The sequence below is a fragment of the Daphnia pulicaria genome, chromosome 1 (assembly GCF_021234035.1).
Source record: "Daphnia pulicaria isolate SC F1-1A chromosome 1, SC_F0-13Bv2, whole genome shotgun sequence".
In the NCBI taxonomy this organism is placed as follows: domain Eukaryota; kingdom Metazoa; phylum Arthropoda; class Branchiopoda; order Diplostraca; family Daphniidae; genus Daphnia; species Daphnia pulicaria.
In genome coordinates, this window is record NC_060913.1 from 24907037 (window position 1) to 24934766 (window position 27730).

General features: G+C 39.1%; 6 protein-coding genes, 5 long non-coding RNA genes and 1 pseudogene across 13 annotated transcripts; 8 read left to right on the forward strand and 4 right to left on the reverse strand.

Moving 5' to 3' along the window:
• Positions 1–1668: 1668 nt before the first annotated feature.
• Positions 1669–3525, forward strand: LOC124318702. 2 transcript variants are annotated; one of them, XR_006912426.1, is made up of 4 exons: positions 1669–1798; positions 2258–2355; positions 2605–2855; positions 2920–3525. It is a non-coding gene; the product is annotated as an uncharacterized LOC124318702 (long non-coding RNA). The 2 variants fall into 2 exon arrangements; XR_006912427.1 differs by lacking the exon at positions 1669–1798 and adding an exon at positions 1999–2017.
• A 299-nt stretch (positions 3526–3824) lies between these two features.
• On the forward strand, positions 3825–6070 carry LOC124316904 (annotated as a pseudogene).
• LOC124317609 (soma ferritin-like) lies at positions 5921–24701 on the reverse strand. 2 transcript variants are annotated; one of them, XM_046782776.1, is made up of 4 exons: positions 24479–24701; positions 24187–24411; positions 23914–24113; positions 5921–6070 (listed from the first exon to the last, which is right to left on the reverse strand). In XM_046782776.1, exons 1-3 carry the CDS (start codon positions 24578–24580, stop codon positions 23928–23930), a joined length of 513 nt encoding a protein of 170 aa, XP_046638732.1. In that variant the 5' UTR covers positions 24581–24701; the 3' UTR covers positions 5921–6070; positions 23914–23927. The 2 variants fall into 2 exon arrangements, with proteins under 2 accessions (XP_046638732.1, XP_046638731.1); XM_046782775.1 differs by lacking the exon at positions 5921–6070 and having other exon boundaries at positions 23763–24113.
• Positions 5980–6851, reverse strand: LOC124317635 (soma ferritin-like). The gene is made up of 3 exons (XM_046782777.1): positions 6631–6851; positions 6338–6562; positions 5980–6264 (listed from the first exon to the last, which is right to left on the reverse strand). The coding sequence occupies exons 1-3, from the start codon at positions 6730–6732 to the stop codon at positions 6079–6081; spliced, it is 513 nt and encodes a 170-aa protein (XP_046638733.1). The 5' UTR covers positions 6733–6851; the 3' UTR covers positions 5980–6078.
• LOC124317057 lies at positions 9923–13413 on the reverse strand. The gene is made up of 9 exons (XM_046782741.1): positions 13316–13413; positions 11702–13234; positions 11561–11644; positions 11391–11477; positions 11265–11327; positions 11008–11073; positions 10808–10945; positions 10611–10763; positions 9923–10546 (listed from the first exon to the last, which is right to left on the reverse strand). Exons 2-9 carry the CDS (start codon positions 13221–13223, stop codon positions 10104–10106), a joined length of 2556 nt encoding a protein of 851 aa, XP_046638697.1. The 5' UTR covers positions 13224–13234; positions 13316–13413; the 3' UTR covers positions 9923–10103.
• Positions 13874–16248, forward strand: LOC124317215 (probable G-protein coupled receptor Mth-like 3). Its single transcript, XM_046782753.1, has 7 exons — positions 13874–14653; positions 14728–14943; positions 15040–15082; positions 15162–15240; positions 15313–15491; positions 15571–15718; positions 15794–16248. Exons 1-7 carry the CDS (start codon positions 13874–13876, stop codon positions 16209–16211), a joined length of 1863 nt encoding a protein of 620 aa, XP_046638709.1. The 3' UTR covers positions 16212–16248.
• Positions 18318–19858, forward strand: LOC124318655. Its single transcript, XR_006912418.1, has 4 exons — positions 18318–18435; positions 18876–18973; positions 19223–19473; positions 19538–19858. It is a non-coding gene; the product is annotated as an uncharacterized LOC124318655 (long non-coding RNA).
• Positions 21549–22076, forward strand: LOC124319952. Its single transcript, XR_006913650.1, has 3 exons — positions 21549–21618; positions 21692–21911; positions 21970–22076. It is a non-coding gene; the product is annotated as an uncharacterized LOC124319952 (long non-coding RNA).
• Positions 22150–22347, forward strand: LOC124320159. Its single transcript, XR_006913793.1, has 2 exons — positions 22150–22244; positions 22317–22347. It is a non-coding gene; the product is annotated as an uncharacterized LOC124320159 (long non-coding RNA).
• LOC124318403 lies at positions 22537–23128 on the forward strand. The gene is made up of 3 exons (XM_046782826.1): positions 22537–22611; positions 22686–22759; positions 22837–23128. Exons 2-3 carry the CDS (start codon positions 22737–22739, stop codon positions 23126–23128), a joined length of 315 nt encoding a protein of 104 aa, XP_046638782.1. The 5' UTR covers positions 22537–22611; positions 22686–22736.
• On the forward strand, positions 24364–26390 carry LOC124319903. The gene is made up of 2 exons (XR_006913603.1): positions 24364–24452; positions 26333–26390. It is a non-coding gene; the product is annotated as an uncharacterized LOC124319903 (long non-coding RNA).
• Positions 25885–27199, reverse strand: LOC124317458 (ferritin light chain-like). Its single transcript, XM_046782767.1, is given in 3 exon segments — positions 25885–26226; positions 26312–26536; positions 26610–27199. Coding segments are annotated over 3 exon segments (534 nt in total). The 5' UTR covers positions 26730–27199; the 3' UTR covers positions 25885–26037.
• Between the last annotated feature and the right edge of the window lie 531 nt (positions 27200–27730).

Consider the following 27730-nt stretch of genomic DNA (forward strand, 5'->3'; position numbering starts at 1 on the left):
TCATTTCCGTCCGTGTCCGACTCTGTGGGGGTTCCTGACTGTGGGTCTCTTTCTGATTCCGTTCCATCAGACTCGGTGTCGCTCCCGTCGCTCTCAGGTTTCAACGTCTGAGTCGTTGCATCCGATTTCGATTTCTGTATTTTCACGTCCGATTGTTGAGGGACTTTGGGTGGATTGCTGCTCGTTCCAGAGCTTCGAATTAGGTCAGCAATTGTCAGCAATTGTCTCTTTAGTGATGGGGTAATTGGATCACAATCTTCTCCGGGTTCAGCGATGAGCAGCGTCGTCAGGAAGAGGTAGAGTTGATTAACCAATTCTTCAGTGACTCCGGTCTCGAGACGGTAGATCAAAGTCTCGGCACATTCTGTGATCCAACCTTCCGGCACTCCGGGCATTTCTCTCTTGAAAATGGCGGCCATCAGTTTGACGTTGTTGAATTTTTCGACTCTCGACTTGCCATTTTCGTCGTTACTGTCAAGCGGCCGGTTGAATTCCTCGACGGCGAGTTGGAACAAGAGATGGACGATGTTTTGTGTCCAGCCTTTCTGGTCGCCGATCCTCAGCAATCGTTTCAACAGTTTGGCGTAAAGGTGAGAAATTCTTCCGTTTTTCAAAGCTCTGCTGAAAATGGCATCGACGAGGTCCTCTTCCACTTCCGATCGATGCAGTTGGTGGTAATTCATCAGGGCCTCGATGCCATTCGCCACACTCTCGATTGACTCCGGCGTATTCTTCAACATGTCCAGGAAGCCGTTGATTTGGTTCCAACATTCCAAACGAGGGACGATAAGACTTGCCACTTCATCGTCCATTATTCCTTTTTCGATTAACGCCACCATCGTGGAATTTATTCGACGTTCGAATCTCGACTCGGGTTGGCCATCTTTGCGGGTCGGTTGCACTGCTAATCCTCGCAGTTGCAGCTCCGATTTGGATGGAGATTTTCTCAATGTGCGTATTTTGCGAACGCACCAACTGGCGATGAAACCCGCAAAGATGACAACAGTAGAGACAGAGACGAGAGAAATAATCATGTTGGTGAAAGACATGGTTGAATTCAAGGTTTGATCTCTGAAATTCGATTTACTTTAGAAAACTTTGGACCCCTATAAGTAACCTATGTTGGCCAACAGTCAACTGGCAACTCTATATTTCTTAGTTTGAGTGGCGTTATAATTAAAATTTAATTCAATTTAGGTTGCAATTTATTTTAATCGAATGTAAAATATTTTTTCGAATATTTATCAATTAAAATATTGGCTAATGGTTTGATATTACATGTATAAACTGATCAGAAAATTGAAACACCTTAATCCGACTGAACGTGAAACAAGTTGTTACACAACGCGCAGGAATCGTGTAATTATTTTCAGCAACCCGAGCTCGTTCAATTCCAATGCGCTATTTGCCATCTCCGCTTTTATGAGTAGTATTCATCTGCGTAGGCTATTTAATTGTATACTATCATTAATATAACATTGTTCTCAAGCTATCTTGCAAGGGGGAAAAATTTGTGCTGATATTGACTTTGATTTTATAAGTGATAACACGGTGATAAACATGATTGACAAATAATAAATAATAAGTTTCTAACAAAAAAAAAATCCAAATAATTTGCGCAGAAGCGCCGCATAACTTTCCATCTGACAACCTGCGGACGAGAAACCCTAACCCTTTCCTTTCATTCTTTTTGTTCCGAGAATGGTTCCGTCGTTCCGGGGCTGGCAGAGAATTAAAGTTACTCCAGTCAGCCTTGCTGGGTACTTTCTTTCCTGACTTAGTTCTTCATTAAAAAAAGGTAATTCCTACTATAATTCTTAATGTTTTCTACGGTTAATTTACGGGTAACATGGCCTTAAATTTGTATTAGCCGATTCCATGTTGCCACAGACTAAGATTAGATTCCCCTCTTAGTCTGTGATGTGTGGCCATGCCCTTTGTACACCTGTTTAAAATGTCGTCTCCTGCTGCATGTTGCACGTTTCGTTACATGTCAAAGTACTTTAGAACAGTACAAGTAATATTGTTGAGCAACTTAATAAATTAAGACTTTATTCCCACATAAAAATTCTGTAATTGAGTTTCTGATAGAAATTGAGTTTCTGATAGAAATTGAGTAAGATTAATGATGTCTCTGATTTAGTTTGTGAATTGTTTCAGTCGAAAGATGAAATTAAATCAAGCTTGGAAAAACATGCATTTTAGTTAAGAATAATTTGATAAATTTATTCTACTAATCTAATTTATTTTTTGACAGGTTTGTGGAGACTTTTCTCAATATGCAGTTGCAGTGCCAAGTCAACAAGATGCCTTGATGTATAGATGAAAATGGGCAGAAACAGGAAATCTGAAATGGTAACAATTAACTTGGAAAGACCTTCAGTGGGTTTGCATTTTGCTTAAATTGTAGTATGTGTTCTTTGCTTAGAAGGGCATAAAACTTTGATTAGATGACATTTGACAATTACTAATTGCGTCGAATTAGAGCCTTTGTGGAAAGTTGTAATTTTCTTTCAACAATAACTTTCTTAAACAGAACTGAATTTTCATTTTTTGATTTGTTTGAAAATGTTTTTGCTAACTTATTTTCTTTTGCTTTTTTAGATTCCTTGGTTAATTTGGTGTTAAAGCTGTTAATGGTGGTGATGTCTGGTGTGCAGTGGTGTGGGAGTCATTTTCTGATTGAGAGATGCACTGATATGGAGCTTCTGCAGATTTGTAGTTCAACACAAAACTTCAATATACCATGTTGGTGTCGATGCAGTGTTGGGCTGTTGTGTAAAATAGCTGGTGTTGCCTGATGGCTTTCTGGCATTTTGTTGGTGCATTCTTCTGCTACCTGTATCCATGTTGAGGTAATGCTGGATGAAATGTTTTATTCAGTTATTGACTTACTATAAATCAATGTTCTGGTTTCAGTTAAACTGGATGCCGCTGTTTCAGACTTGATCCACTGGTGAAGCTGAGAAGTTTTACTGTAATTCAAGACTGAGAAATTATTCAGATTTAGACAAATTAAAAATGCAAATCTTTTGTCCCTTTTTAGTTGTGTGATTATCAGGAATGTTATGGTGGAATGTGGAATTGCAATTAGATTTTACATTTTCTATGAGAACGAAAAGTCAAACCAAATACTGAAATGATCCAATTAACATTTCAGCCTCCATAACAATTCTTAAACGTACCGCTTTTAATCACTAACATAAGAACATGTTCTTGACATAAGAACATGTTCTTGACATAAGCACATGTTCTTGACATAAGCACATGTTCTTGACATAAGAACATGTTCTTGACATAGAAGCACATGTGCTTGACAGAAGCAAACAATTCTTAAATGTACCGCTTTTAATCACTAACATAAGAACATGTTCTTGACATACAAGCCCATGTTCTTGACATACAAGCCCATGTTCTTGACATACAAGCACATGTTCTTGACATACAAGCACATGTTCTTGACATAAGAAAACAATTCTTAAACGTACCGCTGTTAATCACTAACATAAGAACATGTTCTTGACATACAAGCACATGAAAGATGAACATGACAAAATATATCGTTTAAATCAAAATTGGTTGTAGGCCTATTTATTTGTGACAAGTTGTACCCATTTTTAATAACGTCGAAAATTTATGATCGACGATGTTGACTGGTTGTAATAACACCTTAATTTACAAATTTCATAGGAGGCTATAAGGTAAAATAACAATAGTAAATATCATGTGTGTGTAAAGAGATTATGTGAATCTGATCCTGATGGTTAGGATCCCGAAATAGCCACAGTTGACCGATACATTTGTTTAGTTGGTGTGAACGCTAGATGATTAGTAAACGGTAAATTTTTTATTTTTACCTGTTCGCGGGATATCGGGCGCAAGTATAAATAGGGATATCCGCAGCGGACAGCTTCCCATTTCATTTTCAAGCAGACCACCATCCAAGAGACATCACTGCATTTCTCTGATTATCGCTAATTTTTAACTTTAACGTAACAGTTTCAATCAGCAACATGGGTTGCGGGCCAGACTTTTGAGGCATCACTGGATTAGCGGGCGCTATCATAGCGGCTACGCTAGCCATCGGTCTACCTTTTCTCGTCAACTACTTGGTCGATGAGGTATGGACTAATTAATTTACGTTTTTTTTAATCATTTGTCTGGTCTAATATTTGATTATTCATTTTGGCGCGGAATCTCAGCAATTTAAATTGTATCCTGGTACGCAAATGTACGAATTTTGGGAGGTGTCTCCCGTGCCGATGTACATTTACATGTATTTATACAATGTCACCAATGCAGAAGACGTCATTAACTTCAAAGCTAAGCCGATCCTTCAACAAGTTGGACCTTACACTTACACGTACGCATACTATGCCAGATTGTATTGCCCAATCTATTGCCTAATCACAATTATTTTTAAAATCAACTCGTTTCAGGGAGGTGCACGAATGCGTCAACATAGAGATGCACGATCACAATTACACGATTAAATTCCAGCAAAAGAGATGGCGGCAGTTTGTGGAAGAGCGGAGCAACGGTTCTATGAAAGACCAAATAACCACTGTGAACGTTACCCTTTTGGTACGATTGGCAATTGGACATTTATTTTTACTACATTGATTCGGTGGGTTATAATCTAACTATCTCCATGCAGAGCGCCGCGTACAGCAATCGATTCTCTCGAAAATTAATCAAGGACAACTTGAATTCCTTTATCGATGAATCCAACAGCACCGTCTTCATCACAAAAACGGCCGACGAGTTCATTTTCAAGGGCTACTCGGATGTCGGATCCCTTCCTGGACGCACAAGCTCAGCTGCCGCCAGGATTGCTTGACATTCCATCGTACGACAAGTTCGGCTGGTTCTATGGAGTAAGTTAATCATATACGGTCCCAATATGACATTGTTTAATAATGGCTATTATCGTAGCGGAACGGGTCGGAGTCATTTGATGGCGTCTTCAATATATTCACCGGTGTCGATGACATCAGAAATTAACTCGACGTAATGGACATGTGGAACTACACCCGACAGACCAAGTACACACAGCAAAATTGTTGATTGAAATTGAATGAATAAAATAAAATTAAAATGTTTATTAGGGTATTACGAATCCTATTGCGGAATGGTTAACGGCTCGTTTGGCGAAGGATGGCCGCCCAGATCGCCACCAGCATCTCGATTTACTCATCTGATCTTTGCCGGTTGGTAACATTTATTTCGAGCAGTTCACTGGTTAAGTTAATTAGACACTAATCAAATTGTTTCGCTATCAGGCCGATTACCATGGACTACATGGAAGATGTCTAAAAAAAAGGGCGTGACGTTTTATCGTTTTGCCGGAACGAGGAAAATGTTCGCCAGCGTCGAAGAAGATCCGGACAACTGGTGCTTTTGTTCGGGCGGCACCTGCAATCCTTCGGGTGTCACCAACTCGACGACTTGTCGCTACGAATCGCCGGTATTTGTATCTTTTCCTCACTATTACGAGGCCGACACTTTCTTCCATTAGAGTAATTGAATCAGGAGTAAGGAAAGAGAGTAAACTAGTAAAGAGTAAAGAGTAAAGATTGACATATTTAAATTTAACGCAGCGTAGCCGTCTTCTTCCCGCTAGATGTCCCCATTGCTGGGAACCATCCCATGAAGTACAGACAATACCACCAGGTGGAAACTGGAAATTCGTCTGCTCACTCACAGTCAGTCAGTCACAAGAAGTCAAGAACCTGGTACAAAATTTTCGATATTATGTCAAAAATGAAAAATCACAACCATTCTCAAAACTCAAAACTTACTCAAGTGCTGAAGCACAGAAAGAAACCCAAAAGGCCAAAAGCATGACAAAAGTCACTTATACAAACTACTGTAGCTGTAATTACTAAAACCTTATAAAAGAAAGAAATAGAAAAAAAACTGGTTGATGAAATTATATTTATTCAAATGCTTCAATGTACAAAATGAGCATCTGAAAACTACAAGATCAACAGACTTCTGCTATTTTGGATACACATGTGAAGTGTTGACAGTTACTAGGGCTTTCAATATCTTGGTCCCAGTGGATGATGTTAACATTTAGGACTGTAGTTCCTTGTCATACAAAAAGACACCTAGGCCGTCACCAACACGAACCAAGTTGGTGTGCATTTTGGCCAACTTGTTGATGGACTCCACTTGTTCTTCCAAGAAATGCTCCTCCAAGTGATCTGAAAGGTGTGCATCGTTGTGACCACTAGCCACCTTGTGCAAATCTAGCAGCGACTATCACATGAAATATGCAGTTATAGTTTGCCTGAACGTTGAAACTATTTCTATTAAATAATTTTATAAATACCTGATTGACTTGTTTTTCCAGATTGAGAGCAAATTCAATTGCGGCCAATGGAGTGGCCCATTCTTGATGAGCTGGACGGTTGATGGCAGTCAACACAACTCTTCCTCCACGAAGATTCTGATATTTCATGAGTTTCTCGGCATGCTCATGTTCCTCCTCAGCAGAGTGCTTGAAGAACTTGGAAAAGCCTTTGAGAGCTACGTCATCACGGTCGTAGTAAGAGCTCTACAGGAAAAAAACAACTTGCTACAATTCAACTTCACAAAGGTAACAATCAAATTTTGACAACTCACCAGAGCCAGGTACTGATAATGAGCATTCAGTTCAATATTGATCTGCTTGTTGATGGAGGCCTCAGATTCCTCATGGTAGTTTTGCCGGCATTTGCTGGCCATTTTCTTAGTATAGTTTTCTTTAGGAATTAAATCGAAGTTACGACTCGACAAGTTGACACTTGTTGCTAGTGTGAGGGAGAGAACTGTTCGTTCGTTTCTTACGAAGCTAAACAGACGAATGCTGTTGGTAAGTCAGAACTGTCTTTATATATGGCCGTTTCCCCCCCTCGCTCTATCGCCACGGCAACCAATCAGATTCAGTCTTTGAGTCCGTTTCGAAAACGCCAACTCACGCTCGTCTTTATTGTTTGTTCAGTGTTGAAATGCGTCACGTCCCTCACGACCACGTAGTACGAAAACAGCCGGTTTTATCCAGTATGCATTTTTCAACTGCAATTACTTGTCCTTTTTAGGAACAATTTGCCATTTTGAATTTTACTTTAACTATTCATTCTCCGAGCATTAGAACTCCAACCGAAATGTTTAAAGTTAAGAAGAGAGACATGATTTTTTAAAAATCCACTTTGTTATAATTTTTCAGATAATTTTCAATGGTGCAGTTTGTGCTTTAGTTCGGGCTGTCTATCATCGGACTTTGGTTTTCCCATTGCCGTGGATGGCGCTATGCAGTTCAACGAACTGCTGATCGGCATCGCATCATCTCGGCTTATTTTCGTTGCGTTGACTACAAACATGCTCCGTGCCTCCTATCGAAAATGAGTTTTTTTTCCGAATCATGGTTGAAATTTTGGTTGAAATTTCGAACATTTTAAATTGTATCGGCTGACCGTGCCAGCACGTGTTGGCCAATCTCCGTGCGGCATAGAGATGTCATAAAAAAAATCACTTGTAGGATTTATTTAATTGGCCTTTTTATTTTTTTTTGGCTGATTATTCGTTCAGCCCTGCCCCTGCTCACTTTTTCGCTGGGTCGATGGGACCTTTTGTCTCCAAAAACAAGCGAAGGTAAGCAAGAAAAAAAACATTTGCACTGTTTGTTTTTTAAGCATATGTGTGCGTATGTGTGCTCTGCTATTTATAGCGTATCGTGTGCTCCGTGGCCGTGAGCTGGAGTAGGCTATGGACTTGCTCCATTCCTTTCGTGTCGCTTCAGACGTAGTGTAGTTGCGATTGCTGGATTGCGCGTGTAAACGTTAAAATTATGCGCGGGATTATGAGAATCTGAAGTCTGAACCGATTTGCATTTTCCATTTTGCCGATATAATTTAAAGTTTTGGAAATTGTTCAATTAATTTTTGCTCAACAGCTAAATTAGTAGTTCTGTTCGTCTCCACGATTTTTTTTCGAAAATTTTACCATTTTACTAATTCTCTGGTTTCTCTAGGTCTCTCCTAGCCTGATATTCGAGCTCCAACCCATTGCAACCGCTCTTCCAGTTTCGACACTCGGATAACTTATTCACCTGATCAATCTCTCTCGTTCTTTTACCTTTCCCGTGACGTCGCTCGTGTACATTCATGTGAATGTGAGTGTATTCATGAGGGCGTCATTAATTCCTTTTTCCTCCCTCTCCCACATGTGGTTCGCCGGAAATTCTATCAGTCGTCTAATCAACATGCACCAACAGGGAATTTAAGGTAAAAACAAACACTTTTTTTTTTATCGTATAGCTATAGCTACGGTACTCCTGCGTGTTTTTTTTTTTCATTCCGTTCTGAACATTTTTCCATTCTAAACTCTACTCTACGCAGTTTAACAGCCTAAACATTAGGTGTATTTTACGTTGTTATACCAATCTATTGATTGAAGGATGGAGCTTTATCATGATTGTGACCTTCCGTTGAGCCTCCTTACAGCCCGCATTTTGAATCAAGCTCTTTTTCGCTCCTTGACAAGATGTAGACTGAGCGATCTAAAATCTTACCATTTTGCTCCGTGTTCTTTTTCGTTCTTTTTCACAGTTCACAGACTGTGATGACAGTATTTTTGTGGCGGAATCTTTGTTTGTCTTGTCGTTGCTTATTGAATCTTGGGGCATCGATTACATTTTGGTTTCCACAAACTTTGATTGGACTAAAGAAGAAAGATATCTAAACACAGCGGCACATACAGTACCCACCAAACTATTAGGTACACCCCCCTTTTTTCAGTGCATTCTTATGGCACTACGTGTTTTTTAAAAATGCAATAACTCTTGAACCGCTTGTGCTAGATTTTTTTCCTTTTGGCCCTGAGTAGATCTAATGATGATCTACATTTTTTATACACATGAAGTCGTCGTAGGATTAACCCCCACGGCGCTACGGTATCGTTCACTTTATTAGGTACACCCCGTTTTCCCCCATATACGCCGTGTTAAATACGGCGTTTTAAAAAATTTACAAAAAATACTAAAAATAAAGCTATAATCTTTTTCTTTGTGCCAAAAGATGCACAATTATTCACTCTATACGAATCTAAAGAATTATTTACAATAAAATCAACTCAGAGAACCCCTCCCTATACCTCAAAGTTTTCCACTTCAACATTTTTACGGCAAAATCATAACTGGCGCTGTCGCCACCAGAGGCACTGCAAGCTACGGGCTGTTGCTACCAGACGCCAACTTTCACAGAATGTAATTTAGGGTAGAATCTGATATGTTACCTCACCTCCTCGGCGGGAAGAAATTGAAAGAATCAATTACACTAAATGGGAAAATTCTCTTTGTTAATGGAAGAATATCTTGCCTAAACCCCAAGGAAATGACTACAGCTTGCACTGCCTCTGGTGGCAACAGCGCCAGTTATGATTTTGCCGTAAAAATGTTGAGGGGGGTAAACTTTGGGGTATAGGGAAGGGTTCTTTTAGTTGGTTTAAATGTAAATCATTCTTTGGATTAGTATAGAGTGAAGAATTGTGCATCTTTCGGCACAAAGAAAAAGATTATAGCTTTATTTTTAGTATTTTTTGTAAATTTTTTAAAACGCCGTATTTAACACGGCGTATATGGGGGAAAACGGGGTGTACCTAATAAAGTGAACGATACCGTAGCGCCGTGGGGGTTAATCCTACGACAACTTCATGAGTATAAAAAATGTAGATCATCATTAGATCTACTCAGGGCCAAAAGGAAAAAAATCTAGCCCAAGCGGTTTAAGAGTTATTGCATTTTTTAAAAACACGTAGTGCCATAAGAATGCACTGAAAAAAGGGGGGTGTACCTAATAGTTTGGTGGGTACTGTAAAGGGGGGGGGGAGACTGTCGTTTTCGTTGAGTGCCTGACGCACGTAAATGTTTTTAAAAAGCTTTTTCAATTGATTGTTTTATTCAAAATTTTGCATAAACAGTAAAATTTGTGTAAAGAAATTCCTTCGCCTTAATGGATTAGTATCCAATGAATTTTCTTCCATCCCTTTTAATTACCGCAGAAAAAAATTCATTTGCGGGTCAGTTGTTAGTCGAAGATCTTTTTGCGCATGTTGGAGGATTACAAAATCGTGAAGTCTGCAATTTCCAAGGCAATTTCCTCCTCTAACATTAAGCCAGTGAAATGAGTGTAGTGGTTACTGTCATCGTGCAAATAGTTTCCCTCAATCTGCACCCAGATTTGATCGTCTTTTTTCAAGTTCAACATGGCCTGGAAGTTCAACGACAGATTACCACCGTAGCCCCAGCTTCTCCCGATAGGATTCCCGTTCAAATAAAATCGTAAACCTGTGTTATACCAAATCCCCGTGATTGAGAAGAAGTAAATTCCCGCTCGTGGGGCCGTGAATTTCCCTGATGTTATGTTCATGGTATTTCCCTCGTTTACCCGCGCGAATTCGAACGGAATTGGACTGTTAATTGTGCGGCTTGTCGTATTTCTCTGGACGTGGAAATAGACGGGCGCTGATTTAATATCGGCGTATCCGATCGTTTTTTGATTGTCTGCAAGTAAAATAATTAGACCAATCAGTAAGTCTATTTAGCAAAATAAAATAAAATGCCGTACCGTTTCGATTAGGATAAAAGTCACAGTAAACCATTTCCATCTTCTTCTTCGACCCTTTAACAGAAAAGAATCCGCTTAATTTATGCCCCATTCGCTGCAGGTCTGAACATGAGCTTGGCATTTTACCAATGTCGACTATTTCACTCGTTCGTTCTGTTGAAATCAAATTAATTTCTCATACCTATTTGCTCGTAGGCGTAGTATAAAAATTAATTTTAATTTTATTTCACCATTTAACTTAGTTCTCAGATTATCGACGGCGGATTTCGTGTTTCCCAATTCCATTCTCGTTGAGGTCAAGTTTGTTGTTGTCGTTTCCAAAAGATCCGAAGTTGCTAAATCATTTCATTTGTTTTTAAACCAATTTCATAAATTAAAAAAACGAAAAAGGATATACCACTCAGGTCTTTTCTCAGATTTTCTTCGGCTTCTTTTAGTTCGTGACTAAATCGTTGCACGTATACTGCACACGATTAAAGGGAAAAAAAGTACTCTAGTTTAATCTACATAATTTTATTTGAATAAAAAACTGTAAATATGTACTAGAAAAAAATATAGGTCGCTATTAGTTACATAGAGAAATTCAAATAATAATTATTAGTTTTGCACTTTAACTTATTATTATTTAATTTAACGTCCGATTTTTCGATTTACCTTTGAGTTCAGTTGACAATCTTCCGGCACTGGTTTTGATTTCTGTCAATTCTTTTCCAGTTGCTAAATTCATTAGAAAGGTTTAGTTGCATTTGAACTTTTTTTTATAACTGAACAATCAAATACAATTGAGTTTTGTTGATAAATCATGGACGTTTTTGCTGAAATTGTTCTCCAACTCGGTTTTGGTTTTCATCAACTCCTGCTTACACGCTGTGTGTAATTAGAAACACAATTGAACATAAAAAGGAAACTTTTCTTACCATTTCTTGAATAATAAAAAAGCATGCGTATACCTTCTGATTTATTTGTTAAATCTATTAAATCAGTCTTCAAATAACTAAATTCGGTATTCGTTTTCATCAACGTCATCACAGTGTCTGAAATTAATGGAAAATGTATCAACAGTTTCGTTAATTTGGCAACATTTTTTCAACCTTTGAGTTCGTCCTTCAGATTATTCCATTCGTCAGTGACAGTCAATTCGGCATGTTCTACAAATTTGATTGATGCCGAAAGTTCAGCGTTCGTGTAACGGACACGGAGGCTGTGATCCTGAAAGGATTGGGAATCATTAAATTTGCCAAAATTGATTTTGCTCAGTTGCATTGGTTTGGGCACAAGTTTTTCTCCGTCCCATTGGACGTGGTTTTTACTTTCTTGCAATAACTTTTTCACATCTTCTTTCGAAATTTCAACCCGTCCGGAACTGTCGGAATCGTTTGCCATTTCTCTTGAAATGGTCAAACTGATTATGTCCACATCAGTCCAACTGTTTGAGTCGTAATTGTGATGAAATTTTTCTTTATTCTCAAAAGTTCTGTTTAGCTCATCCGACTGATTTTTGACGAGTTCCCATTTCTCCATTTGATTAAGGTTGAATTGCACCTCTCGTCTTTTTTCGACGCCTTTATTACTTGAAGTTGATTTTTCTGTTTGCTTCACCACTTTTTGAAACATGTCCGCCAGTTTCTTCCGAGTTTCCGTGCTCAGTTTATTGACGATTTCGTTCAAAACTCTCGTTGTCCTGTCAGGCCGGTAATTGTCTTCATTCCAGAAAACAGAGTCCCACATTTCGTCACTTTGTTCTTTAATTGTCGTCCTGGACATGACCAACAAATCCTTTAAAAAAGAATAGATTATATTCTCCGCGTCTGGAGAGCCGACTTCGGAGTCATCAAATGTGTCCATTTGAATTTTGCTGGCCATTTCCGTCAGCATTTTTCTCTCGTCATTGGCTGAGAGAAAAACTTCGTTTTGGTCCCCAAATTTCTGTAAAAATCTGGTGACCATTTGGCCAGAAGTAACACTGTCGATATTGATGGTCGCCTGCTTGATGTGCGACGCCTCCGATGACAAACTGTAGAAGAGTTTGAAATGGTAAAAGTGCTCGGGAACGGATCGCATTTCATTGGCCATTTCGTCGCAGAATTTCTGGTCATAACAAGACAAATAAATCCAAAGGGTTTTGCTCTTTTCATACTTCGTCCACTCCGGCAGCGAATAATCCACTGTGGGTCTTTCGCTTTTGAGAATGAACTTTTTGAAAGGAACGACTCTCACTTTATTGGATTTGATTTCATGGCCGACGATTTCACTCAAATGTTTCACCACTTGTTTTTGGACTTTGTCGTTCCAGACTTCAATGCGGAATCTCATCTCTGGCTGTTTCGTAATCCTGTTGTAAGTACTCACTGCACTTTGGTTGTCCAACAGCCCAATGGGTGAATAGAAAAATTTTTTCTCGCTGGCAGCAGTCTCCGATTTTTTGTTGTTTGTGTGTTCGTAAATTTCGATGAAAAAGTTGCCGTACTCCATCGAACTGAGCGGATCCGGGGAGATTTGTAGTTTTGTCCAAGAACAAACGCTGGGGCTGCCATCTGATTGGCAATTGCAGCAAACGACAAAAGCCAAAAAGATGGTGACGATGCACCTCGTCGCAATTGCGGTCATTCCCATTCAAAAATTCGCTATATAGAGATTCGTGTTTATAATTACAACACTTGCATGAATTTTTGAAGCATTTCCATTTAAAAATAAATCAGGTTTACCTATGTGTAGATCAGCATATACGAGAACACAGACAAAGTTAACTTGAAACGATGTTAGCTATTATTGCTGTTGTATTGACACGGCGGTTGAATTTTCAACTGAATGGGGACTCGGCCATCAATTTACTGCGTATTTATACAGAAATATGACGTCAGAATTGGGTTTTTCCAAGGGTTTTTCCAGTGTCTCTGCAGTGCACTCAGTACAAGTGTGTTGGCGTGATTAAAGTCTATAGGATCGAGTTGACGATAAAACAGAAGTGTCATTTGATACTCCTGTCGAGCTTTCAATTTATAAACAGAACATTCTGGATATTAAATGTTGATAAATGTTGGAATATTTTCAGTAAAAAAAAAATGGAAAACGAAGATCCTTTTTGCTTTGTGTCAACAAATTGATAGTTGTCTAATTCAACGAAATCCAATCTTTTCAGATTCCTACTATATCGCAGTGTTCGGCACACCAAAAACAACTTGGTTCAGTGAAAACTCTTGTCGTCCAAGAGTATTGTATTGTGACGTTTTTCAGCTCAACCAGCTAGTCGTGTGTAGTCTACCATGGCTAAACATCTGCTCGCAGTGATTTTGGCTTTTTTCGTTTGGTTTTCCAACGCCACAGCCACAAGTGAAAATCAAACTTTTTTAGAAATCCAAGGAAATTCTTCAACCCGACAAGAAATGTTATTCGACGAGAAAATCCGGTGCTGCAAAAGTGGTACTACATACCTGCCAGGATTGGATCAGTGCGTGCCAAATTATGTCTCCACTTTGTACAACGAGTCGTTTCCAAATTATTCGTTCGACGTGGATTTAACGGACGGTTTGACTGATTGCCCGGTTGGATACGTTAGTCACAGCACGGGAGATTTCAAACTGAACAACGGCACGATACTGGTTAATGGCAAACGGTTTAAACAAAATGAATTCTGCATCAACAGAATCGAAGAAGAAAATTATTCAACATCCCCTGGACATTTTGTGGCTCGTTATTGTGTTCCTGATCCTTGCGGTGAGTCGGGATGCATTCGAAAGTGTTGCCCTCCCGGCATGGCCATGGTCACGAAATATTATCACGATCTTTATCCAATTTCAATATGTGAACCGCATCCTGTGCCGTTTAATTTGTCACTATTGCGTTATCCGCAAAATGAATCAATCGACGCCAATTCTTTTTCCATCCATGGCGGACATGGAATAAAATGTGGAAATCTTCCACGAGATCAACTTTTTAATTTTTCGATACGTCCCGATGGCCAGATTGTTCTTCATTTAGAAGATCAAACCGACGAGAAAACGGACCAGTATTGCATTGACAATCTAGTTGACGGTGGAAACATTGTGAGAATTTAGTAAAAAATTTTATTCAAAAGTTGTACTAAGCCCTAATTTTATTCCTTTTTCTTTTTTTAAAGAACGTGATGGCAATAGTGTGTTTTCCGGAGCAAGGAGAAGATTCCAAAGGCGCGTATTTATTCGGATGTTTGAATCTTTTTGCAACGGTATTTTTAGTCGCCACCTTATTGGTTTATTCAATTTTGCCAAAAATGCGCAACCTCCACGGCGTTATCGTCATGTGTTACTTGGCCTCCATGACTGTCACGAACGTTTTTCATGCCATTCTGATGCTCGTGAAAGGCATTGATATGCCACCCGGTCTTTGTCCAACGTTAGGTAAATTAATTTGATTTCACTTTGCAATTCTTATTATAATTAATTGGTAAGAGGTAAGAGGTAGCGATATGCCACCCGGTCTTTGTTCAACATTAGGTAAATCATTTCGAGTTCACTATTAAATTTTTATCAAACAGGAATATTGAAAAACAAAATAACATTTTTTCTCCTGCAGCAATTTTATTACATTACGCCTACATCGCCACTTTTGCTTGGCTTAACGTCTTGTGCTTTAGAGTTTGGCGGATGTTTAGGTATAAATCAATTTTGTTTTCTTGATTTCCTGATTTTCGTAACTAAATCAACTTTGTTTCGCTTTATTCCAGTTCCTTCAAATCTCCGACAAACACATCCGTCTTGGGTAAACAGTTGTTCTATTCCTCCGTTTACGGATGGGGTATTCCATTCGTCATCGTGGGCATCGGACAAATCCTCCAGCACAGCGATGTGCCAGACGACATCATTAAACCAGGATTGGCATCAAAATTGTATTGCTGGTTCAATCGTAAGTTATACAGACATATTTTAATCATATTTTTCATCTGTTTAAACAAATTGTTGAATTATTACTTATTCATTACCAGATAAAGATAGAGGACCGTTAATCGCCTATTTGTACGCTCCGATGATGGTCATGATTATTGCCAACGTTTTCATGTTCGTTTGGGCTGCGTTCAGTGTTTGCCAACAGAAAAGTGCCGAAACATCGCAAACGACTTCTAAAATCCAAGAGTATTATTCGTAGCAATATAATTACTTTTAGAACTGTCAACTAATCGTTAATGAATGTGTCACTTTTAATTGTAGATTTAAAGTGATCCTGAGTCTCTTCTTGTTGATGGGCGTTCCCTGGACAACCGAAATTATTACTTTCATGGCGGATGCCAGTTTTGAAAGTGCCCTGGTCACCGACATATTCAACATCATCTCGCCACTTTTCATTTTCATCATTTTAGTCTGTAGGCCGAGCGTGTGGAAAATGTTCAAACTCAAATTCCCGTGTTTGAACCCCTTCATCACTGCGTGTGAAAAAATAGTTTCACGTATAATCCCCAAGAAAATTAACCGCCATCAATCTGCTAGTGCTAAAGACAGACTCTGCAATTCAAACACGAATGGTATCAATAATAGTTACAAAACTTCCCAGCAAACTCTAACGTCCGAATCGACAGACCCGAAACAAATTATGGAATTACCTAGCTTTTTTGACGTGGTTTTAAAATAAATGTTATTAAAAAAAAGCTTCTTTTCTATGGAATGCCGTTTGTTATGGAACGCCGTTAGTGCCACTTTTTTTAATGTTGTTTTTTATATTATAAATACCAATTATATTGAAACCAATTTTTGATATAATGAAAACAATTTCTTTATTACGAATCGATTGAACGATACTTTTTGTGTGCTCTTAAGTATAATAATACAAAAGACGACAATTTTGTTTTGAAATTTTGTTTTATTCATCGATATCAAACGTATTTCATTTAATTAAAGATGAAAAAGAAATGTTGACGTTCCAATGTGTTGCTCCGCTCCGGCATTTATCCTTTCGACTAGCCCTCAAGATCGGTTTTTATCTTCTGATACACCAAACTGTCAGAATCCGCTTTCCCGATATGTCCCATCCGGATTTCAGCTGCAGGTTCCGGGCTAGTTACCGTAGTGTCAGAACCGGTGCCCGACTCATTTTCGTCCGTGTCCGACTCTGTGGGGGTCCCTGACTGCGGGTCTCTTTCCGATTCCGTTCCATCAGACTCGGTGTCGCTCCCGTCGCTCTCAGGTTTCAACGTCTGCGTCGTTGCATCCGATTTCGATTTCTGTATTTTCACTGCCGGTTGTTGAGGGACTTTGGGTGGAGTTGCCGCTCGTTCCAGAGCCTCGACGTAGGTTAGCAATTGTCTCTGTAGTGACGGGGTAATTGGATCACAATCTTCTCCGGGTTCAGCGATGAGCAGCGTCGTCAGGAAGATGCAAAGTTGATCAAACGATTCTTCAGTGGCTTCGGTCTCGAGACGGTGGACCAGAGTATCGGCACAGTCTGTGATCCAATCGTCCGGCACTCCTGGCGTTTCTCTCTTGAAAATGGCGGCCATCAGTTTGACGTTGTTGAATTTTTCGACTCTCGACTTGCCATTTTCGTCGTTACTGTCAAGCGGCCGGTTGAATTCCTCGACGGCGAGTTGGAACAAGAGATGGACGATGTTTTGTGTCCAGCCTTTCTGGTCGCCGATCCTCAGCAATCGTTTCAACAGTTTGGCGTAAAGGTGAGAAATGTTTCCGTTTCTCAAAGCTCTGCTGAAAATGGCATCGACGAGGTCCTCTTCCACTTCCGATCGATGGAGTTGGTGGTAATTCATCAGGGCCTCGATGCCATTCGCGACACTCTCGATTGTTGACTCCGGCGTATTCTTCAACATGTCCAGGTAGCCGTTGATTTGGTTCCAACATTCCAAACGAGAGACGATAAGAGTGGCCACTTCATCGTCCATTCCGTTTTCGATTAACACCTCCATCGTGGATTGCATTCGACGTTCGAATCTCGACTCGGGTTGGCCATCTTTGCGGGTCGGTTGTACTGGTAGTCCTCGCAGTTTCAGCTCCGATTTGTATGTAGATTTTCTCATTATGCGTATTTTGCGAACGCACCAACTGGCGATGAAACCCGCAAAGATGACAAAAGTCGAGACAGAGACGAGAGAAATAATCATATTGGTGAAAGACATGGTTGAATTCAAGGTTTGATCTCTGAAATTCAATTTACTTTAGAAAAATTTGGACCCCTATAAGTAACCTATGTTGGCCAACAGTCAACTGGCAACTCTATATTTCCTAGTTTGAGTGGCGTTATAATTAAAATTTAATTCAATTTAGGTTGCAATTTATGTTAATCGAATGTAAAATATTATTTCGAATATTTATCAATTAAAATATTGGCAAATGGTTTGATATTACATGTATAAACTGATTAGAAAATTGAAACATCTTAATCCGACTGAACGTGAAACAAGTTGTTTCACAACGCGAAAGAATCGTGTAATTATTTTTAACAACCCGAGCTCGTTCAATTCCAATGCGCTATTTGCCATCTCCGCTTTTATGAGTAGTATTCATCTGCGTAGGCTATTTAATTGTATACTATCAATTATCATAATATAACATTGTTCTCAAGCTATCTTGCAAGGGGGAAAAATTAGTGCTGATATTGACTTTGATTTTATAAGTGATAACACGGTGATAAACATGATTGACAAATAATAAATAATAAGTTTCTAACAAAAAAAAATCCAAATAATTTGCGCAGAAGCGCCGAATAACTTTCCATCTGACAACCTGCGGATGAGAAACCCTTTGTCTTGTCATTCTTTTTGTTCCGAGGCTGGCAGAGAATTAAAGTTACTCCAGTCAGCCTTGCTGGGTACTTTCTTTCCTGACTTAGTTCTTCATAAAAAAAGGTAATTCCTACTCTAATTCTTAATGTTTTATACGGTTAATTTACGGGTAACATGGCCTTAAATTTGTATTGGCCGATTCCATGTTGCCACAGACTAAGATTAGATTCCCCTCTTAGTCTGTGATGTGGCCATGCCCTTTGTACACTTGTTAAAAAATGTCGTCTCCTGCTGCATGTTGCACGTTTCGTTACATGTTAAAGTACTTAAGAACAGTACAAGTAATAATGTTGAGTAACTTAATAATCTAAGACTTTATTCCCACATAAAAATTCTCTAATTAAGTTTCTGATTGAAATTGAGTATGATTAATGATTTTCTCTGTTTTAGTTTGTGAATTGTTTCAGTCGAAAGATGAACATGAATCAAGCTTGCAAAAACATGCATTTTAGTTAAGAATAATTTGAAAAATTTATTCTACTAATCTAATTTTTTTTTGACAGGTTGGTGGAGACTTTTCTCAACATGCAGTTGCAGTGCCAAGTCAACAAGATGCCTTGATGTATAGATGAAAATGGGAAGAAACAGGAAATCTGAAATGGTAACAATTAACTTAGAAAGACCTTCAGTGGGTTTGCATTTTGCTTAAATTGTAGTAGTGTTCTTTGCTTAGAAGGGCATAAAACTTTGATTAGATGACATTTGACAATTACTAATTGCGTCTAATTAGAGCCTTGGTGGAAAGTTGTAATTTTCTTTAAACAATAACTTTCTTAAACAGAACTGAATTTTCATTTTTTTATTTGTTTGAAAATGTTTTTGCTAACTTATTTTCTTTTGCTAATTTTAGATTCCTTGGTTAATTTGGTGTTAAAGCTGTTAATGGTGGTGATGTCTGGTGTGCAGTGGTGTGGGAGTCATTTTCTGATTGAGAGATGCACTGATATGGACCTTCTGCAGATTTGTAGTTCAACACAAAACTTCAATATACCACGTTGGTGTCGATGCAGTGTTGGGCTGCTGTGTAAAATAGCTGGTGTTGCCTGATGGCTTTCTGGCATTTTGTTGGTGCGTTCTTCTGCTACCTGTATCCATGTTGAGGTAATGCTGGATGAAATGTTTTATTCAGTTATTGACTTACTATAAATCTATGTTCTGGTTTCAGTTAAACTGGATGCCGCTGTTTCAGACTTGATCCACTGGTGAAGCTGAGAAGTTTGACTGTAATTCAAGACTGAGAAATTATTCAGATTTAGACAAATGAAAAATGCAAATCTTTTGTCCCTTTTTAGTTGTGTGATTATCAGGAATGTTATGGTGGAATGTGGAATTGCAATTAGATTTTACATTTTCTATGAGAACGAAAAGTCAAACCAAATACTGAAATGATCCAATTAACATTTCAGCCTCCATAACAATTCTTAAACGTACCGCTTTTAATCACTAACATAAGAACATGTTCTTGACATAAGAACATGTTCTTGACATAAGAACATGTTCTTGACATAAGAACATGTTCTTGACATAAGAACATGTTCTTGACATAAGAACATGTTCTTGACATAAGAACATGTTCTTGACATAAGAACATGTTCTTGACATAAGAACATGTTCTTGACATAGAAGCACATGTGCTTGACAGAAGCAAACAATTCTTAAATGTACCGCTTTTAATCACTAACATAAGAACATGTTCTTGACATACAAGCACATGTGCTTGATATAAGCACATGTGCTTGACAGAAGCAAACAATTCTTAAACGTACCGCTTTTATTCACTAACATAAGCACATGTGCTTGACATAAGCACATGTGCTTGACATAAGCAAACAATTCTTAAACGTACCGCTTTTATTCACTAACATAAGCACATGTGCTTGACATAAGCACATGTGCTTGACAGAAGCAAACAATTCTTAAACGTACCGCTTTTAATCACTAACATAAGAACATGTTCTTGACATACAAGCACATGTTCTTGACATACAAGCACATGTTCTTGACATACAAGCACATGTGCTTGACATACAAGCACATGTGCTTGACATACAAGCACATGTGCTTGACATACAAGCACATGTGCTTGACATAAGAAAACAATTCTTAAACGTACCGCTGTTAATCACTAACATAAGAACATGTTCTTGACAAAAGAACATGTTCTTGACATACAAGCACATGAAAGATGAACATGACAAAATATATCGTTTAAATCAAAATTGGTTGTAGGCCTATTTATTTGTGACAAGTTGTACCCATTTTTAATAACGTCGAAAATTTATGATCGACGATGTTGACTGGTTGTAATAACACCTTAATTTACATATTTCATAGGAGGCTATAAGGTAAAATAACAATAGTAAATATCATGTGTGTGTAAAGAGATTATGTGAATCTGATCCTGATGGTTAGGATCCCGAAATAGCCACAGTCGGCCGATACTGGGCCCCTCCCATTCCACCTTTGTTTAGTTGGAGTGAACGTTAGATGATTAGTAAATCGTTAATTTTTTATTTTTACCCGTTTGCGGGATATCGGGCGCAAGTATAAATAGGGATATCCGCAGCGGACAGCTTCCCATTTCATTTTCAAGCAGACCACCATCCAAGAGACATCACTGCATTTCTCTGATTATCGCTAATTTTTAACTTTAACGTAACAGTTGGAATCAGCAACATGGGTTGCGGGCCAGACTTTTGGGGCATCACCGGATTAGCGGGCGCTATCATAGCGGCTACGCTAGCCATCGGTCTACCTTTTCTCGTCAACTACTTGGTCGATGAGGTATGGACTAATTAATTTACGTTTTTTTTTATCATTTGTCTGGTCTAATATTTGATTATTCATTTTGGCGCGGAATCTCAGCAATTTAAATTGATCCTGGTACGCAAATGTACGAATTTTGGGAGGTGTCTCCCGTGCCGATGTACATTTACATGTATTTGTACAATGTCACCAATGCAGAAGACGTCATTAACTTCAAAGCTAAGCCGATCCTTCAACAAGTTGGACCTTACACTTACACGTACGCATACTATGCCAGATTGTATTGCCCAATCTATTGCCTAATCACAATTATTTTTAAAATCAACTCGTTTCAGGGAGGTGCACGAATGCGTCAACATAGAGATGCACGATCACAATTACACGATTAAATTCCAGCAGAAGAGATGGTGGCAGTTTGTGGAAGAGCGGAGCAATGGTTCTATGGACGACCAAATAACCACTGTGAACGTTCCCCTTTTGGTACGATTGGCAATTGGACATTTATTTTTACTACATTGATTCGGTGGGTTATAATCTAACTATCTCCATGCAGAGCGCCGCGTACAGCAATCGATTCTCTCGAAAATTAATCAAGGACAACTTGAATTCCTTTATCGATGAATCCAACAGCACCGTCTTCATCACAAAAACGGCCGACGAGTTCATTTTCAAGGGCTACTCGGATGTCGGATCCCTTCCTGGACGCACGAGCTCAGCTGCCGCCAGGATTGCTTGACATTCCATCGTACGACAAGTTCGGCTAGTTCTATGGAGTAAGTTAATCATATACGGTCCCAATATGACATTGTTTAATAATGGCTATTATCGTAGCGGAACGGGTCGGAGTCATTTGATGGCGTCTTCAATATATTCACCGGTGTCGATGACATCAGAAATTAACTCGACGTAATGGACATGTGGAACTACACCCGACAGACCAAGTACACACAGCAAAATTGTTGATTGAAATTGAATGACTAAAATAAAATTAAAATGTTTATTAGGGTATTACGAATCCTATTGCGGAATGGTTAACGGCTCGTTTGGCGAAGGATGGCCGCCCAGATCGACACCAGCATCTCGATGTACTCATCTGATCTTTGCCGGTTGGTAACATTTATTTCGAGCAGTTCACTGGTTAAGTTAATTAGACACTAATCAAATTGTTTCGCTATCAGGTCGATTACCATGGACTACATGGAAGATGTCTAAAAAAAAGGGCGTGACGTTTTATCGTTTTGCCGGAACGAGGAAAATGTTCGCCAGCGTCGAAGAAGATCCGGACAACTGTTGCTTTTGTTCGGGCGGCACCTGCAATCCTTCGGGTGTCACCAACTCGACGACTTGTCGCTACGCATCGCCGGCATTTGTATCTTTTCCTCACTATTACGAGGCCGACACTTTCTTCCAAAATCAGGTGGAAGGATTGAATCCGCAAAGGATCTGCACGAATTTCACGTCGATCTTGAACTGGTAATAGTTTACCTTGATGTCTAAACCTTTTCGATCCTTGTCGCTAACGCTAATGTTTGACCCTGGTTTTGTAGCGCACTGCTACTCCGTTAAAGGTGGCGGCTCGTTTTCAAATCAACATTCTGATGCAATCTATACCGGGCATTGAGTGAGTGTAGCTTTTTTTTTATACTATTGCAACGGGCAATTTGATAATGATTCACATTTTTTGTTCTGTATATGTAGAGTCGTCGAAGATATCCGGGAGGTGTACATGCCAGTGATCTGGTTCGGTGTGGAGGCTGATTTAAGCGACAAACTTTTGGGATTGATCCATTTCATGTTAATAGGACCCTACATCGGATGCTTCTTCTTTTTCATGATGTTCGTTACCTGCATAATTGTGGTCGCAAAAAGTGCAGTCAAGTATTCCAAGATGAGAAAGGAAGTTCCGCCAGTACATCCGGAGGAAGAAGGTGATCGATCGAAAGAAGAAGACCTTGAAAAATCCGAACCCATTCAAAAAACAAATACGTAATTTTTTTTAAATTCCACTTCGACGTGTGTTCAATGCAATAGCTTTTGGACTTTTTTTAAAAATAAAGGTTTCTTTTTTTGTAATGAACTCTTTTTTTTGCCGGTTTGCGTCTGTATCTGAGGACACCACAGTTTCACGATTAGTGTTCCAAAAAAACGGTGGTGATTATAAACAGGAAATTTGTTTTCATATTTAGATGCTGTTGGTGAGAGTGAAACAACGGGAAGAATGGGAAAATGCAGACCAGAAATCCAGCATTAGAGTAATTGAATCAGGAGTAAAGAAAGAGTAAACTAGTAAAGAGTAAAAACTAAAGATTGACATATTTTAAAAATTTAACGCAGCGTAGCCGTCTTCTTTCCGCTAGATGTCCCCATTGCTGGGAACCATCCCATGAAGTACAGACAATACCACCAGGTGGAAACTGGAAATTCGTCTGCTCACTCACAGTCACACGAACCTGGTACAAAATTTTCGAAATTATGTCAAAAATCACAACCATTCTCAAAACTTACTCAAGTGCTGAAGCACAGAAAGAAACCCAAAAGGCCAAAAGCATGACAAAAGTCACTTATACAAACTACTGTAGCTGTAATTACTAAAACCTTATAAAAGAAAGAAATAGAAAAAAAAACTGGTTGATGAAATTATATTTATTCAAATGCTTCATTGTACAAAATGAGTATCTGAAAACTACAAGATCAACAGACTTCTGCTATTTTGGATACACATGTGAAGTGTTGACAGTTACTAGGGCTTTCAATATCTTGGTCCCAGTGGATGATGTTAAATGGGACATTTAGGACTGCAGTTCCTTGTCATACAAAAAGACACCTAGACCGTCACCAACACGAACCAAGTTGGTGTGCATTTTGGCCAACTTGTTGATGGACTCCACTTGTTCTTCCAAGAAATGCTCCTCCAAGTGATCTGAAAGGTGTGCATCGTTGTGACCACTAGCCACCTTGTGCAAATCTAGCAGCGACTATCACATGAAATATGCAGTTATAGTATGCCTGAACGTTGAAACTATTTCTGTTAAATAATTTTTTAAATACCTGATTGACTTGTTTTTCCAGATTGAGAGCAAATTCAATTGCGGCCAATGGAGTGGCCCATTCTTGATGAGCTGGACGGTTGATGGCAGTCAACACAACTCTTCCTCCACGAAGATTCTGATATTTCATGAGTTTCTCGGCATGCTCATGTTCCTCCTCAGCAGAGTCCTTGAAGAACTTGGAAAAGCCTTTGAGGGCTACGTCATCCCGATCGTAGTAAGAACTCTACAGGAAAAAACAACTTGCTACAATTCAACTTCACAAAGGTAACAATCAAATTTTGACAACTCACCAGAGCCAGGTACTGATAATGAGCATTCAGTTCAATATTGATCTGCTTGTTGATGGAGGCTTCAGATTCCTCATGGTAGTTTTGACGGCATTTGCTGGCCATTTTCTTATTAGTAGTTTTCTTTAGGAATTAAATCGAAGTTACGACTCGACAAGTTGACACTTGTTGCTAGTGTGAGTGAGAGAACTGTTCGTTCGTTTCTTACGAAGCTAAACAGACGAATGCCTTTGGCAAGTCAGAACCGTCCTTATATACGGCCGTTTCCCCCCTCGCTCTATCGCCACGGCAACCAATCAGATTCAGTCTTTGAGTCCGTTTCGAAAACGCCAACTCACGCTCGTCTTTATTGTTTGTTCAGTGTTGAAATGCGTCACGTCCCTCACGACCACGTAGTACGAAAACAGCCGGTTTTTTCCAGTATGCATTTTTCCACTGCAATTACTTGTCCTTTTTAGGAACAATTCGCCATTTTCGATTTAAATTTAACTGTTTATTCTCAGAACATTTAGGGTATTAATGGTTATAGTTAAGAAGAAAGACAGAATTTTTAGATAATTTTCAATGGATGCAGTCTGTGATTTAGTTAATTCAAGCGGTCTAACCGGTCTAACATCGGACTTTGGTTTTTCCCATTGCTATGCATGGCGCTATGCTGTTCAACAAGTGCTGATCGCATGATCTCATCTTGTCGACTACAAATATGCTCCGTGCCCCCAAAGGAAAAAGCAAATCACGCTGCCCTTTCCATATCTGTAAAACCCCCCCCCCAAAAAAAATAGGAAAACATCAAAACAAATTTGTTTTTTCTCCGGCAAGGAAACGTCACTTGATACGCAGTTATACCGTCTGACTAGTGACTAGTCAGGCATCCTTATCTTTTTTTTTTTTTTTTTTTTTTTTAATTTGTTTTGTGGCTGTTCAAAGAGTAAACCGCCATGTCGTCGAGTAAAAACTTGGATTAATTCTTAACATTGCGCCTCATCGAACGATTCTTGCGCGTGATTTTTTAAATGGGGTTAAAACCAAAGGAAACGCTCTCAAACTTAATTCCACAGGAAACACAACAATAAAGCCAGCTCGGTCAAAGTATCCAACCCGAGAGTTAATGCGCGTACGTCGATCGGCGAGTTGTTTTTTAGAATCAAAATCTGCACCGTCATGGTGATGTGCGAAAATGTTGAGACCTAATGGTCGTGCTCAAAAATTTTCTTCACGTACGCACTTGTTGTAATTTCTATACTTAATATGCTTGGGTGAGACGAATTTTACTTGTTCAAAGTTTTTTGATTAAATACTCTGATAACAATTCGATTCAGTGTCCTTTTGTTGGACACTGAATGGAGGCCTTAGTGACGTAATCACAAACACAAAATTTCAAGTCATTTAATTATAGAAAATTGTGTTAGTTTGATTGATTACGTGTATTATGTATCTGCAGAAATGTGTATACATAGTAAACTAAGCAGATCTATTATAATTTTAGCAATAATAAATAGTTTTGGTTTGTCGAGATGCCATTCCCAGTCATTAGTCCGTATAAGTTCCTATTAGAATTCGAATTAAGAGCGCAGTTCCTTGTCGAAGATGAACAAGCCAACGCCACCCCCACCCAGTCGGATCAAATTGGTCTGATGCTTGGCCAGCTTGTTGATAGTCTCCACCTGATCCTTGAGAAAGTGGTCATCCAGAAAGTCGCACAGATGAGGATCGCTGTGCTTGCTACCCATGGCGTGCAAGTCCAGCAGCGACTTTAATACGAAAATCAATCAACAACCGACGATAATTTTAGTTTAATAAGACGTATGAATGTTTAAAATTTACACACATTTATACCTGATTGACTTTCTTTTCCAGATTGAGTGCAAACTCGATGGCAGCCAAAGGGGAGGCCCATTCCTGCTCGGCGGGAGAATCCACCCCAGTGAAAACTACTCGTCCTCCTCGACGATTCTGGTACTTGATGAGCTTCCGAACATGGCCACTTTCTTCTTCAGCTGACTCTTGAAAGTATTTGGAGAAGCCGTTCATGGCTACATCATCGCGATCGTAAAAGGCGCTCTAAATTCAAACGTTTGAAAAGGTAATCATTTACATTACAATTCGCTTTAACAGGAAGTTGTTTTAGACTCACCAGGGCCAAGTATTGATAGTAAAGACTCTGCTCGATGTTGATCTATTTGTTGACGAGAGCTTCGGTTTCTTCCTGATAGTTTTGACGACATTTACTGGCCAATTTTTTCAAATTTTTCATGTGACGGAATGAAGTTTTTAATCTGTTTGTTCACTCACTGGCAATGCAAAACAGATTAGAACCAGGGGAAAATAGCGCTGCTTATATAGGAATTTTAAATATCGTTGTCATGGAGCTGTTGGCATCACATCATTGCTTATAGATGAAAGTCCCACTTATTCGTCGTCATGGAGGCCCTTGAAATCCAAAGGAAAACAAAACAGCATTGGGGAGGATAAATGTAGATCAATAGGAACAGCGGTAGATATAATTAGATGACAGTGACGCCTTCAGCATTTCAAATGAGAACAGCTCGTGAATCCAGTGACCCGACAAAGTCGTCAGTGATTTTGTTTACATGTTTGACGCGCTATGAAATCAGAACAGATGACGTCATAATTAGATATTAGTCAACTTATCGCATTGGCATCAGTAAAAATGAATTGTGCTTCTGGTTCTCCTTAGTACTCGTTTATGTACCTCTGTGTCATTTTAAATTTCAGAATGGATTGAATGCCGTTATATTTTATGAAGATTTTCTTAATAGCAAATAATATTTCACAGCGTAATTTTTATTTTGGTGCGTTAAATAGTTATCTGATAGTTTTACAATAGTTTGATCGTTTTTGTATACATACAATGAGGGTGTGTTTGAAATCACTTCCCCCTTTAATCGTCCTTTCCATCCTGGAACCGTGGAACACCCAAATGGTCCTCTCATCAGGTCCTTATCTGAATCCAATTTCAGTCAATGTGAATCCCCTAGTTTTGGGTGCATGATACGTCTAATCAAAGGTCGATTGGCTCACAGCCCGATGGCCCACCAAATATGAAAATTTTGCTGCCGATGCTTGATGGAGTTGTTATGTTTATCTGGAACTGTGTTTTGACTTTTCTCAGTTATTTCGCTGATTCGCAGATTGATTCGCAGGCCTTTTCACACCAGCAGTAAATTTGGTTGTAGAAAATCAGAAGCTTAGGATGGACCCAATCCTTGTAGGACGCTATTGCTGATTCCACAA